General features: G+C 40.4%; 1 protein-coding gene across 1 annotated transcript in view; it reads right to left on the reverse strand.

The window, feature by feature from the left end:
- Positions 1–15142, reverse strand: part of CACHD1 (cache domain containing 1) — a 112596-nt gene that overhangs the window by 25020 nt on the left and 72434 nt on the right. Inside the window, exons 5-10 of the mRNA XM_069788514.1 lie at positions 12453–12579; positions 10112–10256; positions 8269–8485; positions 4634–4783; positions 2743–2976; positions 3–152 (exon numbers count right to left, since the gene is read on the reverse strand). Coding sequence (XP_069644615.1) covers positions 3–152; positions 2743–2976; positions 4634–4783; positions 8269–8485; positions 10112–10256; positions 12453–12579 — 1023 coding nt within the window. The remainder of the gene's footprint in view (positions 1–2; positions 153–2742; positions 2977–4633; positions 4784–8268; positions 8486–10111; positions 10257–12452; positions 12580–15142) is intronic.

Below are 15142 nucleotides of genomic sequence, written 5' to 3' on the forward strand. Positions count from 1 at the left end.
ACCTTTATTATCAATGAGGAAAGTGTATGAACCCAAGGAGTCTTGATAATAGGTGACATCTTCCAAGATATATGCGAGATTAACATCTACTCCAACAATCCCTAGCAGCAGGTTTCCAAAGTAACACGGTTTACTTACAGTCATTATCAGACCTTAGAATGAGAGAAGTAACATCAAACCATCAGCAATAATATCTAGTTAATTATTTTTAGCAGAAACAGAGCATGCTTTTTACAATTTCAAAATGTTATACAGTTAAATTTTTTATAGTATTCCTTGCTGGGATAAGGACAAAAATTGGCACACCTACAGGGAAGATGAGCAGGTTATCTGGCATGTCTGGCTGTTAGCCACTCTCCCTAATTAGTTAATTTCTATGTTTCTGCTAGTGACCTAAGGTACATTTAATCAATTTATTAAAATACACACCACAATTAATGTTTTGGGAGTTTTGTCAGTCTGCAAGTAGATGCCTTACAGATAAGAAATGCATTTGCATGAGAAGCCAAGGTAGTATTTTGTTCCTTTAACATCATTTAAGGCAATTTAAAAAATAGGGGGAGGAAGGAGGAAGAGAATTTGTACTTGTAAAGCAACAACAGGGATGAATTATTGCTCATCTAATTGCATATTCAGAATATGAAACCTCTGCTTAACTAAATCCCAGTATGGCCACTTGTACTGGGAATCATACCCCTAATTACACAATGGTTTGGGATGCATCTTGTACCTGAGGTAAGAACTCTCAGTAATACCTTATTTCTCTTACCTTCTACACCATTGCTATTTGGAAACTCAGCAACTCTTTTCCTTCAAACCAATATAAAATTCATTTGCATGTATAAGCTTTTAAGTACACCTTGAAATTTATGTAAGACTAACCTTCTCTATTGCACCATTTCTAATCCTTCTGTTGCTCAAATTTTCCGAATTATGCTTGGATATAGCTTTGTCAGAGAGCAATAATACAGCTTAATTACCAAGGTTAGGAAATGCAGAAAGTAGCAAGCATTCTGACTCAGAAGAGATTTGGTCAGGCATAGTCTTAAATTTGTTTTGGGACTCAACACACAAGGCAAACGTGCAACCTAAACTCAGCAGCCCTTGAAAACTATTCAGCATAACCCTCAACTACTCCTATGTACCAACTGAGACTAAGAATATGCAAAGTCCTGAATGAAGAAATAGAGAATTTGCTCAATTGTCAAAGCAATATAAAATCACCAATGTATTTCCTAACATCACTGTGACGGTCACATCCCTTTACAGAGCACTGGAGCAGTGCTAGAGAAATGTCAGGTGAGCTGCCCAAGAACCAGCAGGCATAAACCCTACAACTCTGACATTCCAAGTGTGTACACTGAGCTTTAGGAAGGGCACCAGATCCCAAAGGTAAAAGGAGAAGCAGCACTGCAGCTCACAACTAATGATGCTTAAGCAAGTATTAGCTCAGGCAGTGGGTGTGTGTCCAGCTGGGAGAGCTTTGCCAGCACTGCGGGAGCAGCCTAAGCCCGCTCCCTACCTCCTGAACCTGCCCCTGGCAAGAACCCCAAAAAAAGATCACCCTGCAGTGCATGCTTACCCTGAGCACAAATGGAACTCTCCGATTTCTGCATTTCTTACATGTGTCATCTCACATGCATGCTGGTGCGCTCCCAGAAGTCTCTATCAATATCTACACCTTCAGTCTCTCCATTACTGGATGTAGTGGCAAATCAGATCAAGTTGAACACACAGGTTTTGCTAACATGGCATCTAATTTTAAGGTAAAAGGGAAGATCCATGCACCTTCCCACCACATCAGCATAAATTAGGAACTGATGGGAGAACCAGACTACAGACATCTGCTGCGTTAAGATATTCTTCAGGATGCATTCACAGTCTGGAGAAAAACTGTCACTAGGCTTCTACTAAATTCGGTGTATCACTCACTCCAGACTGGCCAGGCAATCACCAGCCAGCTCAAGGCTTCCTCTTCTGCCCAGCGCTGGGGGCAGATCAAGTGTGCTGAAGCTAAAGGAAGAACTAAGGATAGCAAATTTTAGACAATAATTAATAATCTCTCTTTATGCCATTTGCTAAGCTGGTTGCCTTCCCCCTCTCACCGAGGTCTGACTGCCAGCGTCCAGCATCCCCATCTTCACAGCCCGGCAGCATGGAATGGATACTGAACTAGTTGTGAAGAGCCACTGCTTGGGGTGCAAAGACAGAAAAAAGGAAACTCCAGCAGGAAGGATGACTCAAAAGTCACATCCATGGCTCCACAGGAAAGGGAGGCTCAAACGATAGTTAACTTTTTCTATCTTCCACTGTAGGGACTTATGCAGTCCCTTGAGTCTACCTGTAAGGCCTCAAGACATACAGAAGTACTGATATAATGAACCCTGCAATGGTGCAGCATGGAGATGGCTGTCATTTCAACGTGACAAGATTGCTTCCCTCAAGTACAAAGAACTTCTCTCCACAAATTAAATTATGGATGCTATACATGTACACATACGTAAGAACAAATTTCACCCCCAAGAATCCAACCTAAATTGATCTACTCCATGTCTTATTACCACTTTTCTCATAACTAGACCTTCTGCAGATAAAAAACCTGCTGGCATGAAAGGCTAATTTTATATTTGCCTTGGGAACACACCTAAAAACATCATCTTATAAGACTATATTTGAGAATACATAAGCAAAGGGAACCTAATCTCTTTCGTTTTTATACCTAAATTCAATGTAAGCACTTACCGTCTCCCATTTCATCTGAGAAAGGCAGACTGAAGACTGCCTCATCGATCATTCGGTTGGGGAGGTTTGTATAGAATCGGCCAACTGTAGTTTCCAGGTTACTCAGCTGGTTTAGGACCATCATGCTTCCCTTGATGACAGGTAGGGCTGTTCGGTCCGGCACCCCGTACTTTACCGAGTTCTGCTCTGCCAGGTCTCGCAGAAAGGCTAGTTCCTTCAAACCTGTCACTCCCTCTGAAACAGAGATGCAAGACATAGAAAGAAGGAGATACAAGAAGCTTAATTTCCATCAAGACTTCAGTATCTTACTCCAAAGTACTGTAAATAAAAGCAAAACGATACACACGCTATACTGTAGGACTGAATATACTATAGGCTTATTTAAGTGTTAAGGTAAAGTGATGAAAGACTAGTATGGTTTTTGGAAAAGTAGTTAGCTAGTACAAAAATTTAGTAAGATTGCCTCTCACATACTGTTACACGGTGCAAAAATTTAACATGCTGTTCACATCACCACTTTAAACAAAGATCTTTTAACAAAGACTTATGTGACCCATAAATCCACAGGACAGCTCTTTGTTCTCCACTGGTGGCTAGTCCACATAAAGGACCAGGAGCATATTATACGCCCTTGGAGATAACAGGCTTTGTTCTTTAGCTTAAACATTAAAAGTTTCACATTTTACACAAGTCCCAGGCTCAATTCCTGCAGACAAATCAAAGACTTTCGTACATATTAGGTCTCAAATGAGTATTTAAATTTACAGTCAAACGATACATTAGCTTAAGCATTAGTTTCCTTGGCTAGAGCCTGTGTGCAATATTTAGTAACACAACATACAGCCTTCTTACTGAAAATGCTTTGTTGGAAAAAGCACAGGATGCCAAACTACTGTGTGCATGATCTTCACATTTAACTTCACTCTTAAGCTGGGTCCTAAATTCTCAAAGCATTTCAGATTACGTTTGATGTTACAATCATGCTCCTTAGCTAATGACTGAAACAGAAGTCACGTATACTCTCATTTTGCTGCACCAGGAAACAGGGGCAGCGTCAGGAAGGTTTACAGTTGCAATAGTTAGAAAACTTAATTCAGTCTGGTTGCCACTAGACAATTCAGGCAACAACACTTTATATCCTGAGCAGCTGCATTGTGATATATAAGCATATAGTGGCATACAGTTTTATATACAAAAGATTTAACATCTGGATGCAGCCTCTGGGTTACGTGGGCCAAAATCCATTAACAAACTGCTCCCAATAAGGCGTGGAATTACATTTGGATGAGCTTAATAAACTAGCTGTACAATTGTCCTGGTTTCAGCTGGGATGTAGTTAGCTGTCTTCCTAGTAGCTGGTACAGTGCTATGTTTTGAGTTCAGTATGTGAAGAATGTTGATAACACTGATGTTTTCAGTTGTTGCTCAGTAGTGTTTAGACTACAGTCAAGGATTTTTCAGCTTCTCATGCCCAGCCAGGGCACCTGACCCAAACCGGCCAACAGTGTATTCCATACCATGTGACGTCCCATCTAGTTTAGGAACTGGGAAGTGGGGGGGCGCAGGGATTCGCCGCTTGGGGACTGGCTGGGTGTTGGTCGGCGGGTGGTGAGCGATTGCCCTGTGCATCATTTGTACATTTCAATCCTTTTATTACTACTGTTGTCATTTTATTAGTGTTATCATTATTAGTCTCTTCTTTTCTGTTCTATTAAATCGTTCTTATCTCAACCCAGGAGTTTTACTTCTTTTCCTGATTTTCTCCCCCATCCCACTGGATGGGGGGGGAGTGAGTGAGCGGCTGCGTGGTGCTTAGTTGCTGGCTGGGGTTAAACCACGACAACAATGAAAGGGAATTTTCATCCACTGGAAACACAAAAACATTTCTCACCATTCATAAGTGCGTAAGTAAGAATCATTACTGAGTTATTGAGGAAACTATTTTCTTCGTTGATGACACGTAGAGTAGCTTTTTTATCATCTTCCGAGGAATCTTTTGATGTAATCCCAGCCGAGAGATAAATTATGACCATATCGGTATCTAAAAAGAATTACATATATATAGCAGAAAGCGCATTAGATTTTTAACTCAGGAAAGCCATGCGGTAAGAGCCCTTATATCTGCTTATGACCATATATTGCCAACAGCTTCATTTGTGAGATTCACAGGAATCTACAGTGGACAAACACACTGCAGACTTATGAATTATATTATTCATTATTAAACTTCCATTCATAACATTTAACAAACATCTGTTTGATTCAGTGCCTACCAGCCACCCAGAAGCACCGTGGCTTGTTTCTCCTGAGCAGACCTCACAGGCACCTTCTGGCCTGGCTGCAACCAGGCAGGACCGCACAAGACCAGCATGCAGCGCACCACAGAAGCCGCTCTAACTCCATGGAGAGGGCTTAACGAAAGAGAAAAACCTCCAAGTTTTGTCTCCCGACTCGCTGTTTTTCTCCCCTCGTGCAATTCTATAGAGTGGAGCCGGGCTGTGTCCTAGGGGAGCATCCGATTGTATTTCCTACATGAAAAGCGCATGCTGCTTTCCCAGCCATTGCTGCCGCAAGAGCTGTGCAGGGGGCTTGGCATCACTGTTGATGCCGATCACGGGGCCCTCCTCATCCTCCCTTCCAGTAAGGTTTGGCCGTGCCATCAACCCCTGCTGTAGCATGGCAGCGGGCACCGCAACGGCCGTACATGAAAGACAAAATCCCTGTAAAAGACCTTTTCACCCACTCCTCCTCCTCCTCCGTGCCTGCGTTAGCACCGCTGCAATTTAGTCCCTGACTTGCAGCGCAATAGCTGGAGGACGTCGCGGGATGAAAGACGCCTGACGCTTTCCTACGGTGTGGGTTAGAGCGTAACGCTTGAGAAATGTGATACGGCACACCACCATTCATCATCGGCTCATTTCGCATGAAGTTGGAACACGTTTTTCCAGCTGAGTGTTCTTGGCGAAAGGCCTGCCTCAACGCCTTTGAACACGTAAATTCACATCACTGCTTACATACCAACCTGTTTCATCATATTATATCTCAGTATTAAAAGTGTTTTATGCATACAATTAAGACACTTGTAGGGATTATACACCAGTATATTATCTGGAGAACATGAGGTTAGTTGGTTATAAACCAACTTTGTTGTCTCATCTAGTGTTTTTTGTGGTTTTGCTGTGTTTTTTTTTAAATAGGTATGAATGCTTTGGCTTCTACTTTTTGTCATCATGACCTGAAAAGATTTTTAGCCAGAACTGGCTTTTGATACAAACAAGTAAGAGCAGCTGTTAATTTGGGGGGAATTTCTGCCCCCCCTTTTTTTTTAGAAGCTAAAACTAGGAAAAAAAGTAAAGCCAGGTACTAATACAGCTTTGGCTGTAATTTAAGGAAAATTATTAATGTGTTTCCTAGGCTATAGCATAGTTATTATATACCGCAGCCAGATATGATGCTGCAGTCTAAAAGCTTTGCTAGCAGAAGTAACGTAAGACAGTCCTAAGTCTGCATTAGGGACCAGTGCTAAACAGGGCATCTTATCATTCAATAGCTGATCATCCTATACTATTTGATAAACTACACTTCTGACAGTTGGAAAAGACCCTTATATTCAGTGTACCATTACTGCATTTATCTATCTATCTTTAGTGTGTGCATGTATATAATATATATAGTTACACTGCAATTTTATATATGTATATACACAGGCACACACCCCCCCCCTACCTATTTACCTAGAGTTTTCAAGAATTGTTGGTACTCAGTGGCAGAGCATTTTCTTACACTTTGGGATGAGGGTCTGCTGAACAGGACTGCAATAGGAACCAGCATAAAGCAGGAAATTTAGACATGTTCAAAGGCACAATTCTTCCATCTCACACCAGTAACTCCCTTCTAACTTTTCCAGTGCAAATTCGGGAGCGAGGCTGTATCTCAATAGCTTCCCTGACACACCCACACATTGTTCTCCGGGAACAGGATGTCAGAAAATTAACAGTGAAATGAATGATTTTTTTTTTCTAGGTTTATTTTTCTTTTTTAAAAAAGATGAAAAGATTATTTACAAGAAAATGAGACATGTTTTATAAACATCCTCTTCTCAAACCTATTGTGTCTCACCCTATGAATTCTGAAATTTGCCATATACACATGAGGTCTTCAAAATCTTTCACACTTAGAGAAAACCTATATCTAAAGCATTTGCCTTTTCTTTTAACTTTCTGTACTTGTGCCCCAAAATAATTGTTTGGCATGAAACCTAGTAAAAGTATGTGTTTTCACATTAACGATGAACATGCCAAAACCTTCTAATCCTAATATACAAACAGTGCCAAACATAAAAGATATGTAGGAGGATGGTGCAAGACTCTACAGCTGATGTTCTTGGAATAACTATTGATGACTAATGCATCTTATCCGAGCCAGCTTCAGCAGCACTGGATTTTTTATTTTCTATAAAGTTGCACCCCTTTCATAATTTTGCCAGAGGATGGTAAAAACCTGCCCTTGACCACCCCATCTTTCAGCTAAGCAGCGTACAGTCAGATACATGTTTCACTGTATCTATGGCCTGAAGTTCAGAAGTTGTCTGAACCTTTAACAGCAAAAGCACTATCTTATAAACCAAAGGAGCAGCACACTTCCTTAGTCCTTTCAAAGCACCTTCACTCCTGGACTTTTCTTTTTCACCTTCTTCTGTTCTGAGCTGGTGCCCATCAGGACGATGAAGAATTTGCACTCATTGGAGCAGGCACAGGACCAAGCTATGGGATTTGCATTACATAAATTGACTAAATCGGTCTGCTTTCTCCACCCTGCCACAGCATTGGCAACATTCTCTACTCCAACGAGCACTTGGAGTACAGCTTCAAGAATTTGTTTTCCACGGCTTCCTGGCAAGCAAATGTGCCACTCAATTTCACGTCCATCTTTTCCACATCGTTCACCACATCCTCATTACAAAAAAACACCAATCTTTGGAATGGGAAGGAGAAAGCCCATAATGCATACAACAAAACTCAGGAGGATATTCTTAGATGAAGGAAAATTTAGCCAGGCCAATCCCTCATTCCATAAAATATCACCCACAATTGGTATTCTCAATTGGTATTTTCACTGAGAAGCAAGGGCCACTTCTGTAGGATTCCAGTTAGGCACACTACCCATATACCTATGTTTTAGCAATAAGTCAATGAACCTGCAGCAACAGCAATTTTCATTAAAAGGACACCCCCCCCCCCATATTTGGGAAATAATTCAGCTACCAGGCAATTCAATCCTGCAATTTCATATTATACTTCAGAAGAAAGTCAGCAAGTGAAATAAATTAAAAGGGAATAGCCATATTCAACAGTCACTCATGCAGATTCCAGATCAAGTAAATGCTACTTAATAAAAACATGCTTTTTTTTAAAAAAATATATTCTAGACGCTACACTCCTTTGGCCTCTGTCAAAGTGAGAATCTTGAATAAGAAAACATTTGCAAGCCTCAGAAATAATCAGGATTGCACAACAAGGGACTTACTTCCTTGGAGTTTTGTGCCATTGTTTGTATTTCGTATCAACTGGAAAGCCTTTTGAAATCCCACTGCATGCTGCGTAGGGCTGTCAGATGACTTTATACTGCTAACGAAGGTGGACATCTTCCTTTTTGTCTCACTAGTGGCAGGAGACAGAAATGTCTTATAGCACTGATCCAGCGAGCAGGTTCTTACTGTGTCTGCCACGGTTAACACAGAGATCTTGAAAGAGAAGAAACTATATTGGATTACCTTACCATTTATAATTCTTTACACACCGATATAGAAAACACAATGATAAGCCAACTGAAGAGATTCTGTGGATTTAAAATTCAATTGTTAAAAAATAAATGCTTGAGGCATAAATCCATCAAATTTGAAAAGGATTAGACTTATGGTGATTTCAAGAAAAAGAGACTTCAGCCTTTGTTTCTCAGACGAAGTCAGCTTCACTCTGCTCATACATAATAGTTAATACACTGTTCTGGGCAGAAGCCTAAGTGAACTAGAGATAACTGAAAACAAAATCAGCAGAGAGCATTTTCAGGAAAGCCTTGAGTGCCTATAGAAAAGTGAAGTGTATACAGAAAATGAAAAAAAAACCAGCCCAAACTCTAAGAACTTTTCATAGGCATAGCATTATGTTGTTTTAATGTTTCAGTCAAAGTAAGTCAAATCTACCATCAATTTTTATCCTGTAAATAAGTTAAGGCATGCAGTGGTAACACTTGCATTAATATACACATAACATACCAGTCTTATTAAATGAGTGGCATACTTTATTATAAATTATGAGTGATGCAAGACAATCACAGGATTAAGCAGTAATTATATACCCATATAACAGGTTTCATAACCACTGAGTTACTGACCAAGTAATATGCATCTTAAATGTATTTTCTTCATTATAGGTCTACATTAAGACACTTTTGACACTTAAATTTAAGTACTATTAATTCTGCTAAACTATAAGCATTATTTTCCCGAAACTCTCTAGAAGCACAGAAGTTATAAGTGTTTTTCCCATACTATTAATGAGAAGACTTGAGGCAAAGATTTTAATCAGTTGTTCTTCAACTTGATTTGACTGAAATTCCCTTCCTACTAAAAAAAACGAAACCCAAGCAGAAAGAATGATCAAGGTCCCACTAGCAGAGAATTACTAAAAGTAAAGACCAAACTGGGGACTGCTTGTGGTCCCACAGAATCACCTTATGGGCCCCCAGTTGTAACCTGTACTGAAAAAAATTACAGGTTAAGTGACTTTCGCATTGTCAAGTAGAGTATCTGTGTCAGAGCAAGAAATAAACCCCAGATTTCTTGGCCCTTCGCTTTATCCTTTCCTTGCTGGTATCATGGTTGTCTGGGAATCTTTCAAACTAATTATATTTCAGGTCACTCCAGCATAGCAGCAGAGTAAATAATTTCCATTTTCATAAGCAAAAAAGAGCCTCAGAGGTAAAATGAGTTGCTCAAAGCAATCTAGTACTTTAGAAGTCATCAGACTCAGAGCATGTTTCTCCTAATTGCACAGTGTATCACACTGCTGACCATCACCTTGAAGTTCCTGCCAAGATGAAGAAGCCTTCAAAGATTACTCAGAAACAAGACTTTGCTTTACATCAGTGGTTTTCACTTTTTTTCAGCCTGTGGATCCCCAAATGTTTCTCCTGCAGTAATACAGGCTTCCAAAAGCGAGTTCAAGTCTTCATCACCCATTAGAGGTAGACCACAGATCCCCATGAATCCATGGACCACAAGTTAAAAACACCACTTTGGATGAAAACTGAAAACACTGAGCATGGTTGAAACCAATGAAAATATGCTCATTGCTTGGAGAAAGCTTACCTTATCGTGTTCATCTATAGAGCTCAGAATAACCTGAGCAGCATCTTTGGCAATCTGAAGCTGTGTCTCTGTGACCGAAGCCCCGTGGTCCACAATGACAACGATATGCTTGGACTGAGGTCGAACAGTAGAAACATAGACGGGCCTGAAGAAGAACAAAATCCAAACCACTGTCATGAGTCATCTTGTAATTTCCACTAAAATATTTACAAGTGAAAACAGTCAAGAATTAAAATCAAAATCATCCCATGAAGAAACAATGAATTATAACAGGAATTTTTGCCTTTATGGAAACTTCTACTAGGAAAGACCAGCTGAGAACCTGAACATACAGAAAAGGCCCTCGCTTCCACTCTCCTTCTGAGTTTTTAACTGAAATCAGTGTCAGATCCTTCTCCCTCTATTACAGCAACCACTTTCAGGTAGGAATAAACAATTTTGCTGATGCAGCAGCAGCGTTTGGGATTACTGTTTGCAGCAGCTCACATCAAGGTTTGGATTAAGTGTTGACAAGCACAAAATGCCTCATGATAAATGCTGGGTGCCGGGAACCTTACTCACATGTAGAAGTAAGTGCAATAGTGGTTATCTGCTGGTTACATGACAAGTAAAAACCTGTGCAACTTTGCAGAGTTGCATTAGCATAGGGTGTTTGGTTTATTGTAATAATGGAAGGCTTCTGGCCAAGAAAGGGTCTTCTCTTGTTGCCTGGAATGCATTTCACATGGGTCGTGCTCCACAACCCCTTGGGCGTGTGCAGTTTTAAACCCCACAGCCAATCTGAGTTAACTCTGGTGAAGGGTCTTGGAGCTGCCACGTGTCTGTTTGTGCTAACATCAAAAAACATATTTTCAGCGAAGCGGTGCTCAGATCCAGTTCAATATTGTGAGAGATATGTGAAAGATTTCACAAGCTCTCATGCCAAGGTCTTAACCTGGAACAAATTAGGAAGATCTTCAGCAAGGAGGAAGGATTAAAAAAAAAAAAAAAAAAAAAAAGACAACTCTCCTCTTTAGTCCAGACCCAAAACTAGTTAGAGTCAAGTGTGAGTTTTGGGATCTAAAATTTATTATATCAAAGACAGCCACAAAAATCTTATTAAGAGTAAAGGAAATGCAGAATACTTTAGACAAGGCACTGAAATAAACAACTGGCACAAATCAGTTCTTAATTGTAAAACAGCCTGCAGCTCTATACTGGTATTAATACTTAGAACTTAAATAGGGCCTTTGATCTTCAAAGCACTGAAGTATTAACTAATTAATCCATCCAAACTACCCTCTGAAGTAAATATTAGCAAAAAGGTATCCCTTATTTAACCATGAAGAATGTGTGACCCAGACTAAGTGATTTGGATGAAATCACCAATGGTTTTAGTGTCACAATTCTGATCAAGACTAGAGTACCCCTAGCTCTCACGTCTTCAGACCACACCTTTCCAAGACCACAGAAAACTTAATCAAGCCCAGACGCTTCATGCTTTGATGACACATAGAAGATAACATCTGTAAACATTTGATTGCTCACACTGACAGGTAACCAAAATACTTCTTAGTCTCTGTGCACTCAGCTACATGGAAACGTACCTGGATGTGCTGATACTTCCTCTGCATGGATTGATTAACCGGTACAATTAGCCAATGTGTGACCAGAGATACTAAAGCCACTGTATTTTCTGAGAAGATTCCACCCTTGAGTCTTTATCAGTCCCACAGCACTGACAGCAAAAGCTAGGGAAAAACTAACTGCACCACAAATGCTTTGCTTCATGCCTACAGAATAGAAATATTCCCCTGTGCAGGAAAACCCTATCACCATTTGAACATTTTTTCTACAGTTTTTTTAGTAGAAAAAGAAAGCAGCACTATTGCTGCTTCCCTGCTATCCACAATGTACCACCTGAACCTTGGGTGGAGACCGGAAAAATGCTCCTCCCTATGCCCCTTCAAGTCTCTCATCCTTCCACACCCCTCTCCAAAGTGATGCACCTGCCAAATCAGTAGAATACCTGTTCACTACTTTATTAAGAGGGTCAAGTATGAGTCAAATATAAGTCAAATTTTGCCTATGGGCTGACCTGCAACTTACAAGTTACTGCTTTTTACAGCTTAGTTGATTTGGGAGAGGTGAGCAACCTGTATGTAATTTTATTTTACTTCAAAGTTTCTTAAAAGTGAAAACTGGTGCTTTAAAAAACAAACCTAAGAAAACCCAAGGGACTCCATTAAAAGTTACTCATGAATGTGTCATCTTGGCAAAGCGTAACGCTGAAATGAAATCAGTGCTTGAGGAATTCAATTTTAGTGCCTTGCCCATTAAATCGTAAGGAGACAAAACATACCTGCTGCGGTGTTCATAGCTGCCTTTGCACCGGAACTTGTGGGCTGGGAAAACGGTGAAAATGCCTTCTTCTGAGCTGAAATACTGCCATTTAATTCCTGGGTTAGACTTCAGATTATCAGCAAGAACTAAAGGTTGGAGAGGAAACATGAAAAACGAAATAGAGTTACAAAGGGACGTCAAACTTGGAGGTGTGTTTATTCAAGGCCTCTCTCTCCTATGTGCTTGGAGAAGAATAACCAGAGTCCCAACACGAAATACAAGTAGCTCTATTTAAGGATTGATAGAGCTTCACATCTGACTTGCAAATAGTTAAAGTCTTTTGGAAACTTAACACTGGATTTGAGATTTTAATATGTGATGACAATTCCTGAATCTCTGAAACTGGGTCCCAAGAAGCCAAGGCAGGAGCAAGGAAGGAAGAGATTAAGGCAATTATATATAATATGTATACATACGAACATACATTTACATGTAATGATAAATACATTGTCCATATAGTTTTCATAAAGAAAAAACCCCTAATGTTAAAAAAAAAGAGTGTTCTTTATACTGAAATAACTCCAAAATATTAAATAGGTTTGCTGCTTACAGCTCTGTAACCTAATCTGTTAACATTACCTATTCTGACGTGTTTAAAAAGGTCTACATGAACATTTAGCAAAAATAGTTTTACATGCAAATGTGGGTCAAGGAAAAACTCACCATACAGGAATAGTTGAAAAGGTTCAAAAAACAGGAAGTCTTTCCTCTTTGCTCATCGTGGTCTCCTACTTATGTAAAGGTAGATAGGTACAGCTCCCACTCTTGGGACTCAAGAGTTCTCCAAGTTTCTCATTATCCCTGTGCCATAATTAACAAGGCTGTGGGCCCCTCAAGTATTGCTTGTTAGGAGAAATAGCCACTTTTCAGGGAAAACACAGCATCTTCCCTCAAAGGGTTATGCAGTGGCCACACTCTCCAAGTGCCAGCTGGTGGGTGGTGGCTCCATGCTGGTTCCACCCATCCTCACTGTGAGCATCTCCATCACATTACCATTTTTAAGATCATAAAACTCAGAAAGAATGATAATAACAGTTCTTAGCAGCTATATCACGACTTTCCTCCAAGTCTCTCAAACTCCTCTGTAGCAGGTGATTATTAGTTACTCATTGCATAGACAAAAAGTAAAGAACAAAGAAGGTAAATGACACGTTCCCAAGTTGTGTAGTCAAGCAGGAACTGAGCTCAGGATATAACCTTAGGGTACAGATCTCAAACCCTCCTGTAGTTTATAGGCCACATTCATTCCTTTTAAAACGTGCTTGCTTGCTTATTAAAATAATCTCTAAGGAAGCACTACTTAACACTAACAATAAAAGCAATTCAAAAGCTACAGCTTAGTGATACTAACAAAACTGACTACATCAGTAAAAACACAAAACACCACCAAACCCAACAACCAAATAAAGCAGCTACCCCAGGGCCGAGACCATCTGCACTAATAACTTACAAAGATATTTAACACACCAAGCTAAACCAACAGAGTGTACAGATACTGTGGGAATCCCAAGCACTCACAAGCCCAGGTGGGGACAATCGTGTTTGAATCACCCGAAGCAGAGGCAGCATTGGGATTTCTGCCTCGTAGCACAATGAAAACGTCCTAGCTGCCACCCGGAGCATGCACCTTGACTGCTCTCCCTGCAAGCTTGGAGAGATGAAAGGATCGGCGCTCATCCCATGCAATCACCAACTTTGCCATGCCAGTGACAGTAGGCAGCCGTAGGCTTGCCGAGTCCCTTAAAGCAAGAGGAAAAACACTCCCAGGAGAGAGGGAACGGAAAGTCATTAGCGTGGGAGGCACAAACCCTCTCATCACCATGGCAGTAACAGGATTATATTCCACTTGGGGCAAATAATTGTCTCTGCTTGCAGCAAGCTGAAAATAAAAACTTGAATGTTTGAATTCTTTAGTTTTTACCTAAAAGTTAAAATGGATCATATCAGCTTAAAGTGCATTAAATTAAAAAGAAGTATTTCCTTGCCATTTCTCCTTTCCTGTTCTTTGATTATAAAACTAGCCAGACCGGCAGAGGGGAGCTCTGACTTACAGTGCCTCACCTTTTGCTGAGCATTTACTTTCGGCATTTCCCTTAGGATTGACACTGAAAATAGGCCAGACAGTTTCATCTCCTGGATCTCATTCATTATCAAATATGCCAGTATTTGGGTTAGAAATCACTGCAGGGCACATTTCAAACCTTAGCCAGACATTCTACAACAAAATATCCACATAGAGTATAGTTTAAGTTCAACATCCTCAACAGTTTAGCACTTACTCAAGTTTCCCATACTGGCTGCGGCCACGATGTTCTCCCCACATTCAGCTCAGCATAACTACCCTGTAAAAACCACTATCTTGGGGTTTTTTTCCCTCCTTTTTGCCACAGTTTTTTATATTTCCACAGTGCCTAAAAGTCCCAGTGGAAGTCCTGGTTGCACCCTGCTGGACTCTGTACAAAGATGCAGCTTTGCACGACTGTGGCTTTGAAGAATTTGGTGCTTCAATGGACTGAGGAAGAAACAAGAACAAGACATGAAATGGTTGATGAGGGTTTTCCCAGTGTGTTAATGACTGGGTCGGGAACCAGAACTATGCTCTGCTCACACCTCTAACTTTCTCATCTTCCTCCAAAAAAATACCAATTC

Source organism: Haliaeetus albicilla, chromosome 8 (genome assembly GCF_947461875.1).
Source record: "Haliaeetus albicilla chromosome 8, bHalAlb1.1, whole genome shotgun sequence".
NCBI lineage: Eukaryota > Metazoa > Chordata > Aves > Accipitriformes > Accipitridae > Haliaeetus > Haliaeetus albicilla.